The 19,774-nt window shown below is 49.1% G+C and overlaps 3 protein-coding genes and 1 long non-coding RNA gene across 5 annotated transcripts in view; 2 read left to right on the top strand and 2 right to left on the bottom strand.

Annotated features, from left to right (window-relative positions):
* Nucleotides 1-2,167: 2,167 nt before the first annotated feature.
* CEP19 (centrosomal protein 19) lies at nt 2,168-6,241 on the bottom strand. The gene is made up of 3 exons (XM_082056120.1): nt 6,120-6,241; nt 3,432-3,612; nt 2,168-3,178 (listed from the first exon to the last, which is right to left on the bottom strand). Exons 2-3 carry the CDS (start codon nt 3,559-3,561, stop codon nt 2,817-2,819), a joined length of 492 nt encoding a protein of 163 aa, XP_081912246.1. The 5' UTR covers nt 3,562-3,612; nt 6,120-6,241; the 3' UTR covers nt 2,168-2,816.
* Nucleotides 6,242-6,445: 204 nt separating this feature from the next.
* Nucleotides 6,446-13,321, top strand: PIGX (phosphatidylinositol glycan anchor biosynthesis class X). The gene is made up of 6 exons (XM_082056119.1): nt 6,446-6,550; nt 8,529-8,592; nt 8,999-9,140; nt 9,827-10,040; nt 11,211-11,308; nt 12,331-13,321. The coding sequence occupies exons 1-6, from the start codon at nt 6,484-6,486 to the stop codon at nt 12,466-12,468; spliced, it is 723 nt and encodes a 240-aa protein (XP_081912245.1). The 5' UTR covers nt 6,446-6,483; the 3' UTR covers nt 12,469-13,321.
* Nucleotides 13,322-13,623: 302 nt separating this feature from the next.
* Nucleotides 13,624-18,068, bottom strand: LOC309441447. The gene is made up of 3 exons (XR_014184376.1): nt 16,790-18,068; nt 14,665-15,124; nt 13,624-13,940 (listed from the first exon to the last, which is right to left on the bottom strand). It is a non-coding gene; the product is annotated as an uncharacterized lncRNA (long non-coding RNA).
* PAK2 (p21 (RAC1) activated kinase 2) overlaps nt 16,615-19,774 on the top strand; it is a 47,917-nt gene continuing 44,757 nt past the window's right edge. For both annotated transcript variants that reach the window (XM_082056115.1, XM_082056118.1), the window contains exon 1: nt 16,615-16,773. The gene's annotated coding sequence lies outside the window, so the exon portion shown is untranslated. The remainder of the gene's footprint in view (nt 16,774-19,774) is intronic.

Here is a 19,774-nt window from a genome sequence, read left to right as displayed (position 1 = left end):
CAGCCAGCCCCACTGTCACTCCACCTTGCGCTGGGGTTGTACTGAGAGGTGTGCGGGGCTGGAGGTGATGCTGGAGCCAGCGCAGGCAGCCAAAGCCAGCAGCGGGGCCAGAGCGGCAGCACCGTTCCCAGCACCGGCGTGGGGATGAGGATCCGTGAGCCTGGAGCAGCTGATCACCGTGCCGGGCTGGAAACACGGTGTAGGCTGGACCGTGCTGGACCAGCTGGCAGCACCACTGGGCTGAGCGCTGGAAAACGAACTGTCAAATCTGGCTCAGAAAACGGCTGCTCTCTGGCCTTATTTTAGACCAAAACAGCCAAAACTAAACCAGGCTGCAGCGGGGGAATCCCTCAGCCTGTTTCAGCCGTTCTTTTGCCCGTAAGCTGCACGCCCAGGGGACAACAGCGACCTATAAATACATCCCTGCGATGTCCTCCAGCGGGTCTGTGCCGGCACCAGGTACTGCAGCGTGTTTCGGCGTCTCTCCACTGGCTGGGTGGGCAGGGACCCCCGGTGCGGTGCCGGGTGGATGTCTGAGCTTCCTCCACCGTGGCTGTTGCTGCTTTTCCTTTCAGGGGGCACAGCCATGGGAGTGCATGTAGGTAGGAACCCAGGCGGTGCCCGGGGTGTTCTTGCTCATGTTGAGCCAATGTGGGGGACACTCAACCCTCCTCCATCACAGGAGGGATCAGTAGCTTTGCCCAGGCACAGGGGACACAGTGCTGGGAGAGCTGAGGCTCACATGGAGCTGGGACCTCTTAGAGATGTCAAGGGAACAAGATGAGCTTCCAGTTTTGGAGTGGTTGACATCCTCTCAAAGCTGCTGTTCATCATCTTCACAAGGTGATGGCCATCAGGGGAGGTACTCGGTGACCGGAGAAGGACAGACGTCACATCCATCTTCAGTAACGGCCACAAGGACACCCTGAGGAGCAACGGAACGGTCACCCTCATGGTGGAGAAACCACAGAGAGGGAGCAGCCAGTGTGGACGGACCGAGGTAAGTCATGCCTGACCAACCTCTTTGCCTCTGACGACGAGATGGTGGATTTCTAGGCAAGGGGAGCACAGCAGGTACCATTTCGCTCAACTGAGCCCCAGTGGGCTGGGTGGGGAGCAGAGGTCCCCATGGGTCACCTCCCACCCAACTGGGACACCTTTATATCCTGAAGAACTAGAGAGAGTGCAGAAGAGGCGATGGAGGTGGTGAGGGGCTGGAGCACAAGTGAGCACAAGGGAGCGGCTGAGGGACCTGGGGGGTTCAGCTGGAGAACAGGAGCTGAGGGGAGACCTTCTGATCTCTGAACTGCCTGAAAGGAGCTTGGAGCCAGGGGGCGTCGGGCTCTGCTCCCCAGGAACAAGCACCAGGAGCAGAGGAAACGGCCTCAAGTTGCGCCAGGGGAGGTTGAGGTTGGATGTGAGGAACAATTTCTTCCCCAAAGGGCTGTGGGGCATTGGAACAGGCTGCCCAGGGCAGTGCTGGAGTCACCATCCCTGGAGGGCTGGACAGACGGACATGAGGTTCTCACGACATGGGGCAGTGCCAGGGCTGGGGGAACGCTTGGACTCGATGATCTTGAGGGGCTTTTCCAACCAAAATGATTCTGTGCTAATTCCAGTTCTTTTCTGAGCTGGAGACTCCCTTGGACAAACATGCTCGCTCATCTCCAGTGATGACAAAGGACACTGCTTTGACACGTGTTTCAGATTTTTCACTTCAGTGTGTAGGAGGCGAGCTCTTCCGAACCCCGGCTCCTGTGCTGATCAAACTGATCAAATTGACACGTTTTCATTAACTTCATTTGCAAGAAGGCAGGAACTAAACTACTCCTAGAAGCAATTTACAACTCCTCTTTGTTACCGCCAGTTTTCTGAGGCCACGCGACTCGGGTGACGGCCCATCCCGCTCACAAGCCCCCCAGGTTCAGAGAGCCAAAACCTGGGAAGCTTTTGGAGTCGCGTAATTTTCTAAACTATCCTAAACTTAATCCTCAGGCTCTACCAGGAGAACAGGACTTAGCTAGTACAGACCAACTGAGGGAGACAATGGGATTAAAACTTCAGTGGGATAAGGAAAATATTCGTCTGCAGAGATGAATTTCTCAGTGACCATCCAAACATGACGTGGAGGACCTTTTGCCGTAGCTTTGTCACAACAAAACGCCTCATTTCAGCAGCTTGAAGTCACTGTATTTTCAAAAGTGTTTTCAAGAGCAACTTACTTGCTAAGTATTTCATTTCTTACAAGGATTTACAGTTGTGTAAACTGAAGCTGGAGATTTAAGCATCGCTCAGGAAACGTAAGAGTAATATTCTCAATGCAATGTTGATTCATCCAGAAAGATTAATATATATTTAACATACTGACCAGTAATAATAAATACTGTAGGTATACAAGAAAACTTTACCATGGTTTTCAAGACATAAATATTTAACACTTAAATTTTCTAATGAAGCTGAGTAGGAATCGGGGCCAGGCAAGCTGGTGAGGTTTTCAGCCAAAACTGATGGAAAAGGAAACAAATGAAAGAGTAAATAATTCAAAATTATTTTAGGTGCTCATCCATAGGGAGAGACTAAAAACACCTGAGAAGTTCAGCCGCCCAGTTCCCATTTCACCAAATCTGGTTTCTAAAACAAAGTTCACTTACACCTGGAATTGCTGCGGCACCTCAGGCCTTGTGTTCTCCGTGGCCAATGTACTGTGTATCAACGGGGTGGGCTGAAAACGATGCAGTCAAACATGTACAATGACGTTATTCTGTCTGTCAGGACGGTGCGATTTGTCTCTGTACCCCCTCCATCTTTGTCCAGAATCAGATTTCTTCTCCCGACTCCACGTCCCAGCTGCAGGACTCCAGCTGCTCATCCTGTGGAAACTCCACCTCGATGTCGTAGACGAAATCGGGGTCGTCCTTCTTCTTCCTGTTCTTTTCGAAGAGCTCGTCCATGATGCTCTTCCTTTTGGCCAGTTCCTTGTCGTCTAGTTTGTTCAGGTCCTCTTCTGGGTCGATGGTGTCTTCCTGCTGAAGCTTCTCCAAGCTCTGGGCCAGGCTCTCTCCCCCGAGATGACCTCTCAACAAACCGCAGAGCTTCTTCAGCTGGCGCAGCGAGACTCCTTCGAGATAAGCCTTGTGCCGAGGGTTGTTCTTCAGCTGCTCAGCAGCCAAGCTGCAGTCTAAAGAGAAAAGCCACCCTGAGGAATTACAGCTGCGAGCAAATCTCTTCCCATAAACAGCTCCTCTCCTCCCAAACCCTCACAACGGCCGGACTTAGAGCCATCGCTCAGGTGACGATGGAACTCTGGGCTCCTCCGGGGGGGAAGTGTGACCCTAAAACAACTCAGCGGTTGCTAAAAAATGTTGTTATCAACTATTTGTTCCTCTCACTGTGTGTGGAGAGGACTTGGGGAACACCACAGGTAACCCCACCTGAGAACTTGGAGAAATTTCTGACAGGCATCACGCGCCGGCGAGTCTTGTCCCCGTCGTCTGCCTTGTAGATCAGGACAATGGACGGGGGCCGAAAGCAGACGCCGCATTTCTGCGCGACGTAACTCATTACAGCAGCAGTGCAGTCGGGTTTGTCGGTTCTCAGCAACGTCAGAGCTCACTGAAAAACAGCAGAAGGAAAAAAGGGAAAGAAAGTGTGAGCGTCTCTTAATATTGTTCCTTTTATTGGGGTTAGAGTGACCCAAGTTGAGCAAAACCACCCAGCCAGGGCCTAAGTCTCCCCGATTTCAGTGGAACCCAAACACATCCCCACATGCCCTGTGAGCGGGAGCAGAGTCACTCCCTACTCCTGGTTTACACCTTTGTTGCTACTCAGGCTTTGAATCAGAATAACACATCACGCACAAGTTATATATGTTGGCCTACCAGCCAAGTAAAGCGCTGCACAGTCAAATGATACCTAAAAGATGGGTATTTAAAAATATTTATTAATTTTTTAAAGTGAAAAATGCCATAAAATAGTAAATCAATCTATTACACAAACAACATTTACTGAGGATTGTTTCCATCGCTCTGGAAAGCCAGGAGTTGCTCACCCTCACCTGTTCTCACTACCAGGATTTAACTTTGTACCTATGTACCTATGATTTAACTTTGTTCCTATGAAGCTCCAGGTGGCACTTCAGGGAGAATCCCATTTTTCAGTAAAGATATAATGAGGCATTTTGGCAGTAAACTTATTTGAAAAAAAAAATCGTTAGAAAAATGCAGCTAAAACAAAATTGTGACATGTCTTGGAACAACAGCGAAAGAGTTTCCACAAAATTAAATCAATGTGGCAAGCAATGCAACAAAGACAGAATTCTATTGTGCCCACTTGTCTGTTATGCATATTTGCTTTCAAAAGGTACAAATTGATTGATATGGTTCAAATATCCTTTATTTGTCTCTGTTTCTGTCACAAACCTGGTGGTATCGCACTCCTTATTTCATATGGTAAGGGAGAACCTTATACTCATAATGCTGACATAAGTAACACCAAAACTCCCCTTCTTAAAAGATTTTAAGAGGAGTGTCTAATCTGTTTTTGTAAAGCTTTCTTACAGTTCCAGAGTTATCTTAATAAAGCAGCACATCTGTAACTGATGGCAGATGGGACAAGGAGAGGGAAGAGATTCAGAAATGAAGGACAAAAATAATTAAACTCCTTATTATGTGACAATCAACATATGAATTCGGTTTAAAGAGAGGAGATATGCTCAACCCTTTATTGCTTCTCAAACTAAACCCCACCAGCAATGAAACTGAAAAGCTGAGAATTTACAAGTGACAAAGGGAAATGCTTTTTGCACAGCACATTACCACTGGTGGAATTTAAGTGATAAACCATTCACGAAAATCAAGAATGTTTTAAGATTTGGAGACACTAAACTGCTGTGTGTGTGTGTGCAGAGGAACCGGGAGCTTTTGTCGTGCTTAAGAAGTGGAGAAAAGCACTGAATGACCCGCTAAACGTGTGGCTGTATTTATACAGGTGGCAAGAACACACCGTACAAACATTTAATTTTAAAGTAAGGACTACTAAACTCTCGAGTATCAGCACGTCGGTCAGTGAATGAGGTTAGAAATTAATAAATGTCCTTTTTATTGTTCTCTGAAGCATTTTGTCACACAACAGAAGCAGCAGCCACAACTTCTCTTTTTCTGCCTTACCGCGTTTGTTCGCACCCAAAATGCTCCCGGGAGCTCCTGAGCGCCAGCCCTGCCCTCGGCTTCGTCCCCTTTTCAACTCAGATTAAACATTCAAGGAGATTTAGAAGATCTGCAGCAGACTTGGATCTTTTTCTCGGCTTCGTGCACAACACCGAACACACGTGTTATTTTTCTTTTGGTTTTACATAGGTGGAAATATGTCAAGTGTGGAGGTTGTCTCCTCCTCTGACCACCCTAGGGGCTGCAGGAAGGCAAAGTCAGAAATTATAACCCCCAAAATAACGTCTTCAAATCGAGAAAAATTGCATTGATCTTCAAAAGCTACTTCGAAGTCAGAGTTGAAAAGTCTTCCTCCTTTGTTAAAAAACACATAGGAAGGAGTTCAGGTTTGCAGTAACACTCTGAATTCTGAAAATGAACTACAGCTGCTACACCTGTTTCTTTTAAATACTTCTGCGAGTTGGGGAGAAAAGCAGAAGAGCCTTAAGAGCCGCTTTCACTGTCTTAAAATGAGAAGTGATGCTTCAAACTGAATGGACAAGGTTTTTTGAGGGGTCACTGGCCATCACCAGAGCGGGATCCCACCTCTGGGACGGCGAATAAACCGTGAGGTGATGTACAAACAGGTGAGGAACCATTTGATTCCACGTATTAATAAAAGAGGTTTTGTATCTCCACGTAATGCAGGCGGAGCCTTTGCTACCAGGCGTGAAACGCTGGTTTCAGTAGCTCTGAACCACAGACAGGTGTTAGGTTGGTTGGTTTTTTTACCCTGCCAACTACTGCGCTGCCGCGGATCAACTTTTGACGTTAAAAACCCGCTTTTCTGTCGCTTGTTTCCGCCGGACCAGCGAACCCTCGGGGTCGTGCGCGGTCGAGGCCCAAACGCTGGCAGAGAAGGGACGCGGGGCAGGATCGGGTCCGTCCTTCCCGCTTCCCGCCCCTTCCCCTCACCTCAGGCGGCGGGACCGGGCAGGAAAACGCTTCACTCGGCCGCGGCCTCAGGACGGACGGGGAGACCCGAACCGAGCCCGCTCCGCCATGGCCTCCCCGTATGGTTGCCATGGCTACGGCCGCGCTGCAGGCCCCCTGAGGGCTGCCTATGCCAGCGCCTGCGGGGCGCGGCGCTGGCTGCCCCGGTCCCCGCCGCCGCAGACCCGCGCACCGGGTGAGGACAGCGGCGAGGATGAAGCACCGAGGAAGCTTTTAGCAGCGGTCCCGCCAACGCTGCGGGTGAAAGGGCGGATTGGCGGCGCGGGGTCAGGCGGGTGCCGCGGACACCCTGGCCGGCGGCGCTGCTGTGCGGAGCGGGCCCGCCATGGCAGGCGGGCGGCGGGGAGAGGCGCTGGTCGGTGCCGGGCTGGCCGCGCTGCTCTGCGCCCTCCGTAAGTACCGGTCGCTGCCCGGGGTGCGGGGAGCGACCCGAGAAATCGCCTTGGCATCGGTCGCAGCTTCCTGAGGAACTGGAGAGAGAGAGAGAGAGAGAGAGAGGTGCTGAGCTGTGGGACCAGGGACAGGGCACACGGGAACGCGTCAGAGCTGAGCCGGGGGGGTCGGGCTGGACGTGAGGAAGCGTTTCTGTGCCGAGAGGGTGTCAGACACGGAACAGGCTTCTAGAGAGGGGGTCGGTGCCCAAAGCGGTCGATGTTCGAGGTGCTGAGGAGACAGAGGGACCTGGGGGACAGCAGGGTGAGCATGAGCCAGCATTGGGCCCTTGTGGCCAGGAAGCCAATGGTACTGGGGTGGGTTAGAAGGGGGTGGTCAGTAGGTCAGAGAGGTTCTCCTGCCCCTCTGCTCTGCCCTGGGGAGACCACACCTGGAATATTGTGTCCAGTTGTGGCCCCTCAGTTCCAGCAGGACAGGGAACTGCTGGAGAGAGTCCAGCGCAGCCACCAAGATGCTGAAGGGAGTGGAGCATCTCCCGTGTGAGGAAAGGCTGAGGGAGCTGGGGCTCTGGAGCTGGACAAGAGGAGACTGAGGGGGGACTCATTCCTGGGGATCAATATGGAAAGGGGGAGTGTCAGGAGGATGGAGCCAGGCTCTTCTGGGTGACAACCAGTGACAGGACAAGGGGCAATGGGTGCAAACTGGAACACAGGAGGTTCCACTTAAATTTGAGAAGAAACTTGTTTGGGGTGAGGGTGGCAGAGCCTGGCCCAGGCTGCCCAGGGAGGTTGTGGAGTCTCCTTCTCTGCAGACATTCCAACCCGCCTGGACACCTTCCTGTGTAACCTCATCTGGGTGTTCCTGCTCCATGGGGGGATTGCACTGGTTGAGCTTTCCAGGGCCCTTCCAGTCCCTGACGTTCTGGGATTCTGTGAGCTGGGGCTGGTGCGCTGGAGAAGAGAAGCTGAGAGGGATCTGATCAATGGATCAGTATCTCAGGGTGGGTGTCAGAGGATGGACCAGACTCTGTTCAGTGGTGCCCAATGCCAGGGTGAGGGGCAACGGGCACAGACTGAAACACAGGAGGCTCCATCTGAACATGAGAAACTTGTTTGCTGGGAGGTGCCAGAGCCTGGCCCAGGCTGCCCAGAGCGGGTGTGGAGTCTCCTTCTCTGAGACATTCAAACCCGCCTGGACCAACCTGCGTGATCTGCTCTGTGGCCCTGTGTTAAATTGAAGGAATAACATCTTCAGAGGTCCCTTCAACCCAGCCATCCTGTCACTCTGAGATTCTGTGTAGAGGCGTTTGGACAACACCGTTAGTAACACACTTTAACATTTGGTCAGCACTGAAGCTAGATGGTCCATTCCTACTAAAATATTCTATTCTATTTTAGAAATTAATAACAGAAGCAAGCAATTTTCCACATTAGGTAACTGAGAAACAGCTGCGAGACCTGCAGAATTTCGTATTAAGCCAACGTTGCCTTGCTTTAGGCCTCTACTCAAGCGGATACAAGACATGTCTGGAGTTTTAGATCTACAGTGTAATCCTGTGGAAACTTAGAGAATAAACAAATAAAACAATAGCTGTAGCACGAAGTTCACTGTTAAAATCTGGATCTTATAGGGAGATGATCTTATACAGGAGATGAGGAATCGCACCTGGAATGGGGGTTACAGTGGGAAAAAGTGGGAGTTATTACAGACTCCTCAGTAGAAACAAACCCACACTTTTGAAAGCTGCTCTGCTGGATAAATAAAAGATATTTCAGCCTTTGTGGCAGCTGGAGCTTTGTGTTCTACTGACAAAACAGCTGTTGGCTGTACTGAATTGAAATACTGTTTCCCTTCTGCTGTGGGAGGTTTTGCAGATGATGCGTTCACAGATGATACGATGTTGCTTGTTAAAGTTGTTTGATAATTACACATGCTATTCTGTAAACACTGTTACTCACTCGTTCTGTGTTATTTTAGATGTGCAGGCCGCTTGTCCAGATGCCACTGTCACGCAGGAGCTGCTGAAAGACGGGTTTCACAGGTATGGTGTCACCCCAGTGCTGCATCAGAATAATGTGCTGGGTAATTTTATGTGTGGAAAAGCTTCTCTTCTAATTCATGCCCAGTTTTATCATCTCACTGAGCTGTGATCCGCAGGCACAGCTGGGCATGATCGAGTAATTAACAATTACGAACCACAGTGGAGGAAGAACAGGAGGCCCCTTTCTAAGATCTGCACAGAGGCTGTTGGTGGTTCTGAGAAGTCAACAGAGAAGTGAAACTTCATTTTGGTTGTGGATGTGGAATTAGGGTGAACTCCACCCTTCCTCCCTGGTGAGGGACAGCGTGGGTCGGCAGGGAACCGTTTGCTGAATTTGCAGTGCGTTTGCGTTTAATCTGTGCACATTTGAGAATAGAAATGTTTTGCTTTTGTGTCTTGTTTGAAGGGACCTGCTGGTGACCGTAGAACTCGACGCAGCAGGGGAGGACGCAGGAGGATGCGTGGTGGCGGCAAGAATTTGGCTTCCACCAGGAATCTACGTGGATCCCTACGAGCTGGCGTCGCTGCAGCAGCACAACGTAACAAAGGTAACGACCCCAGCACCAAGACGTCTGGTAGTTACTCAGAGAAGGATGAGCACACTCAGGAAGTTGTAATCTCCGAGCTTCATCTGGCTCGTTGAACCAAGGTGGTTAATTCCTTTTTGTGGAAGGAGCTGCCGCGCAAGTATCATCTTCATGATATCTCGTATCTCTTGGCTTGACCGTCATCGCCCACACCGGATGTTTTGTGTCATGCGCTGCTGGTATTTTGGTAGAGAGATGCGCTAAGGCCATGGCTTTAAGGTAATATTAGGCACTTAATTCAGTTAAAATGTACAGATGTGAAGGCTCTGGGCACCGTCTGCTGTTGGGATATTTGCAGGTGCTGGTGTGGCCTTATACGCATCGTTTCGTTAATGGCCCTTGGGTTTGGCTATAGGCATGGTTGCGCTGTAAATATAAGAATCACTCATTGGAGAGGGACTTGAAAAGTTATCTTGGAACAGCTTAAGGGCAGAATTTCCAACTTGATCTTCCTGAGCACAAAACCAGGCTCAGTGTTAGAAAACAGAATGAAAATAGTTTTCCCTGCTGATGCTGCAGCAGGTCACCACAGCAGCCTCGTAAATCCCCAAATCACACGCAAAATGTTCATACATTTTTTTCCCCCGCATCCCTCCCTTGTGCTGATTCTCCTCGCAGTCATGTCTCTTATCTTTTTCCACTTGCAGGCGGTGTTAATTCCTGATGTCGTTGATGTGGAGGCTCCTGAGTACTTGGCCACGGATCTTCTTGTTCTGCTGTACATGGAACCTGACCCGCGGTGCTCTCGCTGTTTCCGAGCTGCCTTGCCCGTGCACGGGCGCTACCACCGGCCAGCAGATGGGAGCGAGGAAGCGTTGGTTGTTCTGAAGAGCCCCCAAGTCCTGCTCTGCTGCTGCCACAGTGAGATTCTCCTTACGTGGTTTTTGGGGGGAGAAATCCAGAGCTTGGGATCTGGATCTGTATTTGTCTTCTGGAGACGGAGCTCTCGGTAGACAGAACGGGAGGGGAAGATAGCGGCCCTGATAAAGATCACATTGTCTTCCTCTCTGAAAGCTGCTGCTGCCTGACTAAAGGCAGATTAATCATCACCAGACTGCTGCTGCCGTTGCACCCTTGTACTCCAAGTGTTGGCAGCTGGTCTGTTTGTCACTGTCCCTGCAGGCCCCGGCTTGTTGAGGGTCGTTCTCTTGGCAGCTGATGCCACACATGGCATATTTAATATTAATATTAGGGCCTGTTTAATATTCTCTATCAGGCATTTATATAAATCAAAGTTTTCTGGTGGCTTCTAACACTTTCTTCCCATGTTCCCTATATATAAGGGAACTTCCTGCGCACCTGAAGGTTACAATGGTTGGAGTGTCAGACTCCTGTGAGACAAGCACCTCATATCCACTGACAATGAATATTTTAAGTTATACGAACAATCAAATCCTCCATTTTTGCTGCAAATCGTATTTCCTTTCACAAAATCATTCTTGGTAGCTGCCAAGTCAGATTGTGCTAATGAGTCTCAGCTCCTTTATCTTCCCTTGAGCGTTATTTGGGCAATGATTTTCTGGGATAAATTTTGGGGTAGGGTAGACTGGTCAATTAAAAAGGGGTGTGAAATCTTCCCATTTTTCCACCACATTTACTACTTGTAAGCAAGAAAACATTTATTATTAATATGAAAGCACTCAAATATTGGACGGGGAGTTCTTGCATGTGCCAACAGGAGGCCAACAAGGAGAAATGGAAGAAGACTTGACGGAAGAGAGATTGTAACTGTGTGGCTAAATTGAAGGGATCTAGATGATGAATTATTATGAATAATTATGATGAGTTATTATGAAGGCAAATGATCAATTACTTGCCTTGTTAAGGACAGAAGGGCCAAGATACCGCACGGGTCAGAGTCTTCCTTGGGTCTATCTCATTATTGGGAAGGGAAAGTCGCAAAGTTCACAAAAAGGACTTGACCTTGTGGGTTTGCTGGCACGTTTCTGTTGGGGCCGTTTTAATTTTGCTAACTGTTGTGGAGGAAAGATGCTCCATTTGGAAATGCTGATGCATTAATGTGTTCCGCAGATCAATTTGCAGAGTGCGGGAAGCCGGCTGAAGTGGAAGCTCCTTGTTTAGGCAAAAACGTCGGGCCCTGTCGGTGGCACAGCCTAACACACAAACCCGTGAGTTCTTGGTTCCGCTGGGAATTCCTGACGCTCTTTTACTACTTCCTGCCTGTTTTTTTAGTGATTTGCAACCTCAATAGCACAGGAACTGATGAGTAACAGACTAGTTGTGGTATTCCTCCATCTTTCCCTTCTGACCAGCTTTTCATAGGTGTCATCCTGCCCTTCTGACATGTTTGTACTCCCTCTGTGCTCCTCTAGTCCTTTGTGGGGCTGCTCTCCTCAGTTTTCTTCCTTGATAATTTACTTGGAATTCTAGAATATAATTGGCACTGGTCAAATTAAGAAAAGTCTTTACAACGTAGGTACTTTAGAGGAGCAGCAAAGTGGAAAACTACTTTATGAGGGGTAAAATCCCAAAGATTGAAGGGATAACATCTTTAAAAAGAGGCCACTTGTTTGGTTGGTTTTCTGATTGTGGAGTGTCTAGGAAAAGATGAAGTTAATTTGTGTTCAAAACCAAGAAAATTGGTGTGGTCAACAACTTTGGATACTCAAAAGGGTTGCAGTAGTGTCTAGAAATTCAGAAATAAGACTGATCTGTCTCATAACAAATCTGTTGGTTTTGTAACACATGCCCACCTATATTTAGGATATCTGCAGACACCTGGGGTATCTGCAGCTCTTCTCCAAAAATGTCTTAGAGCTTTCTGCATCACAGAGAAACCAAATAGTTGCTTGTCTTGGAAAAAAGTGGCTTCTTGGTGATCTGTGAAATATTCTGAGAGCTTTTCTCTTCTGTGCGGCGTTCCGTACCTATCCTCAATTGCAAACCTGTTGTAAGAACAAAGATACAGAGAATATAAATGGCTACCAGTTAAAATGCCAGCAGATAAATGTATTGAGCTTTGTACTGTTTGCTGTAAATTGAAAGGCTACATCCCACCTTGGTTTCCATTTTGAATCCTAGAACAAGCTTTAGCAAAGGGCTGGTTAAATAGTGGTCTGGTGACTCTGCGTTGTGCTCAAAAAAGCAATAGCTTGTTAAATGCGTCTAATCCCTTTATTTTTCTTTGTAGGCACATGAGGAATCGATTCTGCAGGTTCCCGTGGGGCTCAGACAACACAGTTCCTTGGTGTGTGTGGTGACGCTTCTCAGCACGGCGCTCTGTGCCACGCTGATTCTCGCAGCCGTCTGCAAATACGGACACTTCTAGACAAATACAGCATGACTGACAGCAAAACTCACTGGACATTACATCAGCTTCCTAAATTCATCCTATTTTACCATTATTTATATCTTGTTAATGCAGAGGGGCCCATAATGGGTTAGAATTCCCTTGGCCTAATTTTTACAAACACTTTTCACCCGTGGAGGACTGTTTGGGTGCGTTTTAAGCGGCCAAAGCAGATGGAAGGTAAGAAAAGCGCTGCAAAAAGCTGGAAGAGCTGCCGCAGGCTCGGTTCCGATTCCCTCCCCCCTGGCCCAGAACTTGTTTCCTTCTCTTGCAGAGGTGTTTGTATTTATTGAATTTAAACCAGCAAACTCAGGGATTGGTTATTACAGGTACGAAAAGCATTATCTGACATTAAAGTTTCTGAATTTGGTTATGTGTGAATTTGGAAAGAGACATTCTGTTTTTCTATTGGAAGGGAGAAAGCTTAATTAATCTCTCCCTTTCTAATAACTGGGAGGGATTAGGTGCTTTGGGTCAAAATATAGTTGAAAAGAGTTTAGAAAATTTGAAAGAAATTTCACCCGATTTCAGAAGTGGAAAGAGTAACGCTTGGGAGACAAAAGGTGCTGAAAAGATACTGACTAGAAGAAAATATTTAGAAGATTTGCATTCAGCCATCAGAACAGTTGATAAATACAAGGAAATGGTGAGGAAATTACTTCATGGAAAACCTGAGTTGCTCTGGATTGTCAGAAGAGCTCGGTTGCTGTTTCTTGCTGTCAGTAGGTGGCATTGTGAGCTTGTGCGAACTCCTGGGGACTGGTGGTGGAGAAAATAGATTTTATTCCCTGTAAACTGAGACTAAGTTAATAAAAGCAGGTGATTTTGGGGAGTGCATGTGTGAGAAACGAATGAAAACTTCCAGTTTTCAGCTTCTGCCCTCCTTTTGAGTGCTCAGCGCGCAGCCGAGCCTTCTCAGCAGCAGAATCGGCCTTTCATCGCCGTCCAGCTGTAGCTCCGGGATCCCTTGGGCATCTTTCTGCTTCTGCCGGAATTCAATAGCGAGCTCGTCTTGTGACTTCGCCCACGACAGGTCGGCAAGTGCTGGGACACTGGGCTCTTGTTTTCCTGATGATTTCTGCGCCAGCACTGCACCCGCTCCCTCCCAGGAGTCGCCGCATCTGCTTGGGGGAAGGGAGAAATCAAAGAGAACAATTGCAGAGAGATTTGGCGACATGGTGAACCACATCAGCGCAGCAGGGCTGGCGACCAGTATTGTGACACTTGTCTTTGAGCAGGATTTTTAATTCCCAGAGACAAGTCCTTGCGCTCGCTCTTTTACACAGGTAAATAATTCTGTGTCGCAGTCTGACCCTTGGAAAGGCAACAGCCCAGACTGCAGCTCAGCTCAGGTCTTTATCACCTGAAATCTCTTTTAAACATCAGATAATACCAGTTGAAAGATCCTGGCTTGAATTCCTTAGCTGAAACAAGCTGCCCGATATCACAGCCTAGTGAAAAAAAAAAAAAAAGGTAAATATCATTTGGACAAATGTGACAAAATGTTGCAAGTGGCAAAAAAAGTGGAAGATCTGGCAATCTGAACAAGTGAGGATGTGAGAATAGAAACCTGTGTTAGTGGTAAGATGCTGTAGGGGAAACTGAGGCAGGAGGGGCTTGAATTACTGGGCTTTAGTGCTGTCAGTACCAAATACTTGGCATCAGAACAGGTTTAGGTGGGCACTGATCAGTTTGGCTGGCATGTAGCTCATTAAATGTATCTAAAATTAGTCATGACCTCACCAATAAGCTTTTCAGCTGAACTTGATTCATACTCGTTATTGTGAAATATGAGAGAAATCACAGAATTTCTCAATGAATTTTTTTTTTGTTATGGGAAATAGCAAATATTTACTGTTTCTTAAGTCCATAGCATTTGTATTAAAAATGTAGTCGACAAGATTTTCTTTAAAAGCTGCAAATATAGTGTAAAGTACAAAGGAATTTGCCAGTTAAATTTTCTCTCCCATACCAGAACCGACTGTCATTAGGCAAGCACAGCATTTTGCAGGCAGAAATGAGATACCTGTGAGTCCTTAGGAACAGATACAAGGGCCAGACACAAACATATTCGTTATTAATATATACAAGGACTAAATCAGAGCAATGAAATAGATGGTTTGGAGCGAGAGTGAGTGGGTTTGGGGGTGAAGGAGCAAGGAGAAGTAAAGATACCTTATGGGAAAGGAAAGTAGAGCTGAGGGAAGTGTGAAGTTCAGAAATATGCTGTGGTTTCTGGAGAGATATGTGCAGAGATGGATGAGCAAAATCTGGATCCTGGGAGGATCAAGTACGGAGTTCTATCAGAATGGGAAAGTAACAATGCGATATGCACAGAAAAAACAGATGTTGCTTCAAGCCTGGACTGACAGAGGATGTGAAGTCCATGCTGCAGGGCAGGTGGATATTTGGGGAGGTCATCTGGAAGATTAAATATGTCACAGGAATGTTGAGGGAGAAGTTTGAGGGCAAATATGCTGCTTTCACAGCTGCATTACTGCTGTGTCTCTTGGAACCTTGGCTGAGCAGTGGCTTGAGTCGCTGATGGTAGAAGTGGCAACATGGGAAGCTGGCGGAGCGACTGCACGCGGCTGTCACCGGTACTGCTGCACCCTGAGCTCCGGGGCTTCTGGACCTGAGCAGTTGGTGGGAGAAAGGTTAATTTGTTGTCAGCTGTATGGATACCAAAATGAGCCCCTTGGTTGGAAAAGCCCCTCAAGACCATCAAGTCCAAGCGTTCCCCCAGCCCTGGCACTGCCCCATGTCCTGAGAACCTCATGTCCGTCTGTCCAGCCCTCCAGGGATGGTGACTCCCTGGGCAGCCTGTTCCAATGCCCAACAGCCCTTTGGGGAAGAAATTGTTCCCCAGATCCAACCTCAACCTCCCCTGGCGCAACTTGAGGCCGTTTCCTCTGCTCCTGGCGCTTGTTCCTGAGGAGCAGAGCCCGACCCCCCCTGGCTCCAAGCTCCTTTCAGGCAGTTCAGAGATCAGAAGGTCTCCCCTCAGCTCCTGTTCTCCAGCTGAACCCCCCAGGTCCCTCAGCTGCTCCCATCACACTTGTGCTCCAGCCCCTCACCAGCTCTGTTCCCTTCTCTCCACTCGCTCCAGCACCCTCAGAGCAAGAGGAAGAACCGTGCACAGAAGAGGTATGTGAAGCACAACCACCCTGACACCCTTCCCACCGTCCTGCTTGCAGACGGGTTGTGGCTGCCATCCCCTCTCGTACCCCCACGAGCCAGGGGGGGGCCTGGGCGGGGAAGAAACTACTGAACCACTTTTCCTCAAGGAATTAAGCGTTGAGGAAACAATGTCAAATTTAAACTCCAGAGAACTGAAGCGAGGGGTGAAGAAGAGCCAGTTGAGAAGTGGTGTAACTCTGTGGGGTTTTTTTGTTTGGGTTTTTTTCTGTAACTACAGTCAGCTATATTTCTATAGCAATAGCCAGCTGCAGGGGCAAAAGTCCACTGCCTATGAAAATGTCAGATGATCTGAGAACAACTGAGCTGTGATGGGTTGTAAGTACTGTGTGCTGTTTATAAATATATAAAGAGGGAGTGTCAGGAGGATGGAGCTCAGTGACAGGACAAGGGGCAATGGGTGCAAACTGGAACACAGGAGGTTCCACTTAAATTTGAGAAGAAACTTGTTGGGGGTGAGGGTGGCAGAGCCTGGCCCAGGCTGCCCAGGGAGGTTGTGGAGTCTCCTTCTGTGCAGACATTCCAACCCGCCTGGACACCTTCCTGTGTAACCTCAGCTGGGTGTTCCTGCTCCATGGGGGGACTGCACTGGATGAGCTTTCCAGGGCCCTTCCAGTCCTTGACATTCTGGGATTCTCTGTGGTGGGGAAGGCCCGGAGCAGCGCTGTCGCGGGCCGCTCCCGTCCCAGGCGCCAGCCGGGGCCCTCCCCGGCCCCCTCAGGGGTGCTGCAGGGGCCGCGGTTCCCCGCCGTGGCCGCCGCCCCGGTACAACCGGCCGCTGCCGCCGTCCCTTTAGCGAGCCGAACTGCACTTCCCGCCCACCCCGGCGCAGCGCCGAAGTCGTGACGCCACTTCCTGCGCGGGGCGCTGCGCCTGCCGGGACTTGTAGTCGAGCGTGCGTGGCCCCGCCCCCGCCCGCCCCCGCGGGCTGTGGCCACGCGCGGTGGTTCCGCTTCCCCTCCGGCCGCCGCCGCCGCCTCGGTGGGTCCCGCCGCCGCCATTGCTGAGGCGCCGTGTGGCGGCCGCGCCCCGCTCCACCCCCGCCCTTCGCGCCCCTGAGGCGGCCGGCGCCGCCGCGCCAGCCCGGTGAGTCCGCTCCCACCTGCCGTTCTTTGTGGAGCTCGCCGCGTCGGGGCCTGTGGCGGGCGGCGAGATCCGGGGCGGCTGCTCCCCTCACGGGCCCCGCGGGAGAGAGGAAGGGCGGGCGGGCCGGGGGGCGCTGCGCCGGCTCCGGCTCCGGGAGGGCGGCGGCGGGAGCGGCGCTCGGCCCCGCTTCCTGCGGGCCGCGGTGGGCCCCGCCTCGGCCCCCGCCCCCGGGGGAGCACGGGGGGCTCGGAACCCCCGGGAAACGGGGGAAAACCTCGCGGGAAAACGCGGGTGTGGGTGTCGCGGAGATAAATCCTCACCAAAAAAAAGGTTTAAATAGAGAAGCGGAGCGCAGAGCCCCGACCCGCCCAGCGCCTTGAGCGCTCTGGCTCTTCAAGCGCCTCACCTGCGTGGTTTTTCTCTTCCCTGTGTTTTGTGCTTTATTTTTATTACCGCTTTTTTGTTCTGTCAAAACGGGACGGTTGCGCTTTGGTGCGAAGGTGTTGGGGAGGATAAAGTCGGTTTTAGGCTGGGACGAGCGAGCAGCTCCCCGGGGCTGGGTTGGGAATCAGCCGCTTTCAAGGAGCGATGTTGTGCTGTACCCAAAGTGAACCGGTTCACCTTCTGACTCACGGAGAGCGGAGACACCACCGATGTATATTTTTAAAATAATCATTATTTTGGAGGTCTTGTGATGATGATGATGTTAGGTGCGATTCAAACGTGGTGTATTGTGGGGGTTTTTTATCTTGTTATTTCTGCTTTTGTCTTTTTTTTTTTTTTTTGGTGTGGTTTATACTTGTGCAAGTCTACTTTGCGGTATGGAGCATCCTCACAATGTGAGCCCCGGAGCGGTACCTCCCTAAAAACACAGGGACCAGCTTCTTCGTGATTCGATTTGTTCGTTTTGGAGACGGAGGGAATTTAACTCACAGAAGTGTTCTGGGGACAGGTTAAGAAATACCTGTGTGTAACCAAATGACTTGGTCCACTTTGATGTTACAGACTAATAGACTGAAATAGAAGCAACATAGTAATGTAAAAACGCAAAACCTCTGTGTTACGATCTTTGGAGTAGAATCTTTAAGATAATAGGAGCACTTTAAAAAAAATGCACCGAGTGATGTTTTAGAGGAAGGAAAAACCTTACTTAAAAGTTCACTGGTTGGGTATTTCAGTTCTTGACGCCAGAACAAAACTGCTTGAGGAAGAGTAACTCAGATCTTCTGTGTTGTCTAAGTTGTATGTGGAATTTGACTTAGCTTTGTGCAGACATAGTTGTTAAAACAAAAATATCAGGCTATTCAGTGGGGAATAAAGCCTTTGTCTATTGATCTTGCAGTTTTTAACACGGTGTGGCGTGTTTTGGTGTATCCCAGGCATGGTTGTCAGAGGCTGATTTACGGGGATGAAATTCATCCCGAGTTACAACTGGGACGTTGGGCCAACTGGGGGAGTTTCCTTCGGAGGCACCTGCTCGTGTTCCCCCCATGGTCTGGATGCTGAGCAGAATGGTGAATCCTTGACCACGTCTGGGAAGTAAAATCTTGTGCTTATTTTAAAATGTAGCCTTTTAAAACCTCATGTGTGCTTGCGCTAAGTCAGCCTTTTCATTATATTTAAGAATTATTCAAATCCAAAAATTATTCAAATAACTTTAGGATAAGGGTTCAGGGTATTGGAGCTGCTGGTATGAAAAGCCATAGGGATCTGAATCTAGCTCTTTGTGTTTTACTAATAAAACACTGCTTTGTAGTTCTTGCATCAGTCTTGGTTTGGGGCTGCTTTTTTTTCCTTCTACCTTTTATCTGTTTTCTGCATTAGTAGGTTTCTGGGGCACTGAGAACTTCCCTGCAAGTTTTGTGCCAGCATATTCATGTTCCTTACAACACACATTTATTGATGTGTCTGCGCCGCAGCCACAACAAAGAAAAAGCTGCTTGTTCTGAAAGCAACCCCTGGTTACCGAGGTGCTCTTCTAGACGACCCAACCCAGTGATAGCACCAGCAGAGATGCAAGTCCTGGCGTCAGAAACTGGGATGCAGGCAGCAAACATTGACAATTATTTGACTCGTTAACGCATCCAGGAGGAGAAGGCAGCGGAGGGATGGTGGAGAGGTTTTTAGCAGCCAGGCACCAAGTATTTGCACACATCCTAATGAATTGTTTCTGCTCAAGTTGGGAAAGGGTACAACCAAGTTGCCAAAAGGAGGTAGTTGTGGAGCTTTCCCTTTTTTGTTTTTAATTTTCTAGAAATGTAGTCGCTACGATCAGCTCTGCTCTGCGCTCTCTTGGACCTGGTGAGAGATTCAGAAAGGCTGTAGTGAGCTCGATTTTTAGATTTCCAAGGAGGCACCTTCTTCCTAAATCAAGTTTGCCTCACCCCAAACTTTGAGACCACTTTGTAATTGCGCAGTGTCGCCTTGGAGAGGGTTCCGAACCTGCTGTGCTCATCACAGTGACCAAACGGACCTTTTTGGTGAAGTTTAACTTGTCAAATGCTGAAGTTACCGCTTGGTCTGTGAAGTGTCGTGCTGCTAGAGATAACAAATTGCTCCCAGTGCTCGGGTGTCTAAGGGTTCTTGTTGTGCCTTGCTGTTTGGAATGAGGGTGTCTAGAGGCTGCTATGTTGTGAGATTTTATAAAACTCTTGTTTGCATTTAAATGCGGGTGGTAACATGTTTTCAGGTCTCCTAGTGACCGACCTAACCGGGGCCTAAGTCGCAAGGCGTAGACTGAGCTCACAGTTTATATTCAAGCCGTACTTTACTGCTCAAGGTTTGTGAGATCTCAGAGCATGATTTTACCTAAATTGTGCCTTATTTTAATTGGAAAACACACACTTCAGTGCTGCATTTTGACCGATGTAGTGGACAGTGTCTGTCATCAAGAGCTGGAAACACCATTTTTGGTCCCAGTCCTGTATCTGACTTGTCAGTTTAAGTCGATCATTCTTTCTGTTTTCTCATCTGGGAACGGGGATTAGTCAGGCTTTGAAAA

The sequence above is a fragment of the Streptopelia decaocto genome, assembly GCF_964273445.1.
Source record: "Streptopelia decaocto genome assembly, chromosome: 6".
NCBI lineage: Eukaryota > Metazoa > Chordata > Aves > Columbiformes > Columbidae > Streptopelia > Streptopelia decaocto.
This window is presented reverse-complemented; position numbering and strand designations above follow the sequence as displayed.